Below are 7,226 nucleotides of genomic sequence, written 5' to 3'. Positions count from 1 at the left end.
ACCACACACACACACCACACACCCACACACACACCACACACACCTCACACACCACACACACACACCTCACACACACCACACACACCACACACACCTCACACACCACACCACACACACACACACCTCACACACACCACACACACCACACACACCTCACACACCACACCACACACACACCACACACACACCACACCACACACACCACACACACCTCACACACCACACACACACACCTCACACACACCACACACACCACACACACCTCACACACCACACCACACACACACCACACACACACACCACACACACACACACCTCACACACACCACACACACCACACACACCTCACACACCACACACACACACACACACCACACACACCTCACACACCACACACACACACACCACACACACCTCACACACCACACCACACACACACCACACACACCACACCACACACACCTCACACACCACACACCACACACACCACACACACCACACACACCTCACACACACCTCACACACCACACACACACACCACACCACACACACCTCACACACACCACACACCACACCACACCACACCACACACACACCTCACACACCTCACACACACCTCACACACCACACCACACCACACACACCTCACACACACCACACACCACACCACACCACACCACACACACACCTCACACACACCTCACACACCACACACACACACCACACCACACACACACACCTCACACACACCACACACACCACACACACCTCACACACCACACCACACACACACCACACACACCACACACACCACACACACACCTCACACACACCTCACACACACACACCACACACACCTCACACACACCTCACACACACACCACACACACCACACACACCTCACACACACCTCACACACACCACACACACCACACACACACCTCACACACACACCACACACACCACACACACCACACACACACACACCACACACACACCACACACACCACACACACACCACACACACCTCACACACACCTCACACACCACACACACACACCACACCACACACACACACCTCACACACACCACACACACCTCACACACCACACCACACACACACCACACACACCACACACACACCACACACACCTCACACACACCTCACACACACACACCACACACACACCACACACACACCACACACACCTCACACACACCTCACACACCACACACACACACCACACCACACACACACACCTCACACACACCACACACACCTCACACACCACACCACACACACCACACACACCACACACACCTCACACACACCACACACACACACACCACACACACCTCACACACCACACCACACACACACCACACACACCACACACACACCACACACACACCTCACACACCACACACACACACCACACCACACACACACACCACACACACCTCACACACACCACACACCACACCACACCACACACCACACACACACCTCACACACACCACACACACACCTCACACACACCACACACACACCTCACACACCTCACACACACCTCACACACACACCTCACACACACCTCACACACCTCACACACACCTCACACACACCACACACACACCACACACACCTCACACACACCACACACACCACACACACACCTCACACACACCTCACACACCACACACACCACACACACACCTCACACACACCACACACACACCTCACACACCTCACACACACCACACACACCACACACACACCTCACACACACCTCACACACCACACACACCACACACACACCTCACACACACCTCACACACACCACACACACCTCACACACCACACACACACCACACACACCTCACACACCTCACACACACCTCACACACCTCACACACACCACACACACACCACACACACCACACACACCTCACACACACCTCACACACCTCACACACACCACACACACCACACACACACCTCACACACACCTCACACACACCACACACACCTCACACACCACACACACACCTCACACACCTCACACACACCTCACACACCACACACACACCTCACACACACCACACACACCTCACACACACCACACACACCACACACACACCTCACACACACCTCACACACCACACACACACCTCACACACACCTCACACACCTCACACCTCACACACACCTCACACACACCACACACACCTCACACACCACACACACACACCTCACACACACACCTCACACACACCACACACACCACACACACCACACACACCACACCACACACCTCACACACCACACACACACACCTCACACACACACCTCACACACACCACACACACCACACACACCACACACACCACACACACACACCTCACACACACCACACACACCTCACACACACCACACACACCTCACACACACCTCACACACACCTCACACACACCACACACACCACACACACCTCACACACCACCACACACACCACACACACCTCACACACACCACACACACCTCACACACACCTCACACACACCTCACACACACCACACACACCACACACACCTCACACACCACACACACCACCACACACACCACACACACCTCACACACACCACACACACCTCACACACACCTCACACACACCTCACACACACCACACACACACCTCACACACCTCACACACACCTCACACACCTCACACACACCTCACACACCACACCACACACACACCACACACACCACACACACACCACACACACCTCACACACACCTCACACACACACACCACACACACACCACACACACACCACACACACCTCACACACACCTCACACACACCTCACACACACCACACACACCACACACACCTCACACACCACACACACCACCACACACACCACACACACCTCACACACACCACACACACCTCACACACACCTCACACACACCTCACACACACCACACACACACCTCACACACCTCACACACACCTCACACACCTCACACACACCTCACACACACCACACACACCACACACACCTCACACACACCTCACACACCACACACACACACCTCACACACACACCTCACACACACCACACACACCTCACACACCTCACACACACCTCACACACACCACACACACCACACACACACACCTCACACACACACCTCACACACACCTCACACACCTCACACACACACCTCACACACACACCTCACACACACCACACACACCTCACACACACCTCACACACACCACACACACCACACACACCTCACACACCACACCACACACCTCACACACCTCACACACACCTCACACACACCACACACACCTCACACACCTCACACACACCTCACACACCACACACACACACCTCACACACACACCTCACACACACCTCACACACACCACACACACCTCACACACACCACACACACCTCACACACCACACACACACACCTCACACACACCACACACACCTCACACACCTCACACACACCACACACCTCACACACACCTCACACACACCACACACACCACACACACCTCACACACCACACACACCACACCACACACCTCACACACCTCACACACACCTCACACACACCACACACACACCTCACACACACCTCACACACCTCACACACACCACACACACCACACACACCACACACCACACCACACACCTCACACACCTCACACACACCTCACACACACCACACACACCTCACACACACCACACACACCTCACACACCTCACACACACCTCACACACCACACACACACACCTCACACACACACCTCACACACACCACACACACCTCACACACACCACACACACCTCACACACACCTCACACACACCACACACACCTCACACACCACACACACACACCTCACACACACACCTCACACACACCTCACACACCTCACACACCTCACACACACCTCACACACACCTCACACACACACCTCACACACACCTCACACACACCACACACACCTCACACACACCTCACACACCACACACACACACCTCACACACACACCTCACACACACCTCACACACACCTCACACACACCTCACACACCTCACACACACCTCACACACCACACACACACCTCACACACACCACACACACCACACACACACCTCACACACACCACACACACCTCACACACACCACACACACACCACACACACACCACACACACACACCTCACACACACCACACACACCACACACACCTCACACACACACCTCACACACACCTCACACACACCTCACACACCTCACACACACCTCACACACCACACACACACACCTCACACACACACCTCACACACACCTCACACACCTCACACACACCTCACACACACCACACACACCACACACACACCTCACACACACCACACACACCACACACACACCTCACACACCTCACACACACCTCACACACCTCACACACACCACACACACCTCACACACACCTCACACACACCACACACACCACACACACACCTCACACACACCTCACACACACCACACACACCTCACACACACCTCACACACACCACACACACCACACACACACCTCACACACCTCACACACCTCACACACACCACACACACCTCACACACCACACACACCTCACACACCTCACACACACCTCACACACCTCACACACACCACACACACACCACACACACCTCACACACCTCACACACACCACACACACCTCACACACACCACACACACCTCACACACACCTCACACACACCTCACACACACCACACACACCTCACACACACCACACACACCTCACACACACCTCACACACACCTCACACACCTCACACACACCTCACACACCTCACACACACCACACACACACCACACACACCTCACACACACCTCACACACACCTCACACACACCTCACCTCACACACACCACACACACCTCACACACACCACACACACCACACACACACACCTCACACACACCACACACACACCACACACACCTCACACACACCACACACACACCACACACCACACACACACACCTCACACACACCACACACACCTCACACACACCACACACACCTCACACACCTCACACACACACCTCACACACACCACACACACAACACCTCACACACACCTCACACCTCACACACACCACACACACCACACACACACACCTCACACACACCACACACCACACACACACCTCACACACCTCACACACCACACACACCACACACACACACCTCACACACACCACACACACCTCACACACACCACACACACCACACCACACACCTCACACACCACACACACCACACACACACCACACACACACACCACAGCCGTGTATTATTATATATTTCTCATCTACAGGCTGAACAGATAGATAATAAATGTTATTTATTCAGATTTATTTATTTATATTCTGTTCTCTCTTTATAGGCTTCATTTCAGAGCTCACCTCAGCCACAGCGCCACGCCTACCTCTCCCACCAATCAGGACAGAGGTTCTATCACCATGGCAAATAATCAGCCAATCAGGTGCTCAGTGTAGGGAACAGTGGTTCAGTCTGGGTTCACTAACATCACACACACACACACACACACAGTTATGCTCGTAAAGCTGAGAATGTGTACGTTTATTATAATAAGCTGTTATTATCAGTATAATCAGTTTAATCAGATATTCATATCATAGCTTTGCACACACACATACATTCAGTATGATATATACATTTCTATATTATACACACACACACGTATATATCACACACACACACTCAGAAAGAGAGAGAGCGCTCCACATATCACTGCTCCCTCGCTATACTGCTAAATTAATTTCACCAGTTATTCCAGATTCTTTATGATGGGAAACGTGCACACCTTCAAACCTCACTGTATGATGTCACAGCTGTGATGTCATCATAAGGGTCATATGGCCTGTAGATCAGGAGACTGGGCAGAAATAACAAAACGTAGATCATTGGTACATATTTTAGTAATGTTACTACTTTTTTATAAAGTCCAGAGTGCAGAGTCGGATGTATCGTACACGCCGTGTTTTCTGATGATAAACTAGATGTAGAAGCACTCAGATCTCGGTTATTAATCAGGAAATTCTCTGACTTGTCATGAAGGCCTGGCATGATGACAAACAATCTCCTTTTTCTACCCAAGTTGGACGTTTGCACTGTGGCGACCGCAGGGAGGCTGTAGAGCGGATTTTACTACACGTGGTTACGACAGTGTTATTATTTACACTCTGTTGCGTTCAGGTTAAAGTCGTTTGTTTGGTTTCTGCTCAGTGTTGTGAGTGAAAGCTGGTGCAGGTTCAGAGCTCTTTCTGATTGATCTGTTTTTATTAAAGGCAAAATAATTCTGACAATAAAATATACAACATCAGAAAATCTGACCCACCACTGCACCCCTGCAGTATGACATCACTGATGTGACATCACACAGAGGTTCAGTTTCCCCCCCATTCAGTAGTTGTGACTCACTGCTGCACTATGGAGGACTGAACACACACACACACACACACACACACACACACACACACTTACTGTTGTACAGAATACAAACACATTAATGCGCATCATGAATCCGCTCACTTCTGTAACTCATTATAATCTGCTTCTGCTAAGTTTTATTTTTACTGATAAATCTTTAAACTGGCTCTCAGGGTTTGTTGTGTAAATACTGAAATCCTCCCCAACACACTCTCACACACACACACGGCTATGATCACGGTGGGGTAAAATATTTTCCTAAAACGGCTAAATGTGAATATTTTTGGAGAGAATTTGCACTAGAACTGATCTGATAATAAATGATCATGATTTAAATGAGTTTTTTGTTGTGATTGACTGATACACACTCCTCACACACTCCACTATAACACACGGTCCATGTTTCTAAAGCTCCTTAGAAATCAGCAGGACCGAGAACACTGATGGACTCACGGCATCGAAGGGTAACAGACTGCAGAAATAAATGCAGATACTCCAGGATTTGGGGGATTTTAGAAAAGTTCTGAAGATATCTTTGGTTTTAAGCACATTTTGTTGAACTCAGATTTCACAGGGTCTTCAGTACAGAGGATAGAGATAAAATCATTAATAAAAGATGACATTTGCAGCAGCACACCAGTAGAAGCT

The 7,226-nt window shown here is 51.1% G+C and overlaps 1 protein-coding gene across 2 annotated transcripts in view; it reads left to right on the top strand.

Moving 5' to 3' along the window:
* gps2 (G protein pathway suppressor 2) overlaps positions 1 to 6,914 on the top strand; it is a 17,111-nt gene extending 10,197 nt beyond the window's left edge. For both annotated transcript variants that reach the window (XM_062989071.1, XM_062989069.1), the window contains one exon: positions 5,512 to 6,914. In XM_062989071.1, the coding sequence (XP_062845141.1) occupies positions 5,512 to 5,598 (87 nt within the window). In that variant the 3' untranslated portion in view covers positions 5,599 to 6,914. The remainder of the gene's footprint in view (positions 1 to 5,511) is intronic.
* Positions 6,915 to 7,226: the final 312 nt, after the last annotated feature.

This window comes from Trichomycterus rosablanca, chromosome 26, assembly GCF_030014385.1.
Source record: "Trichomycterus rosablanca isolate fTriRos1 chromosome 26, fTriRos1.hap1, whole genome shotgun sequence".
Lineage (NCBI taxonomy): Eukaryota > Metazoa > Chordata > Actinopteri > Siluriformes > Trichomycteridae > Trichomycterus > Trichomycterus rosablanca.
The sequence above is the reverse complement of the archived record's forward strand: the minus strand, read 5'-3'. Positions and strand labels throughout refer to the sequence as shown.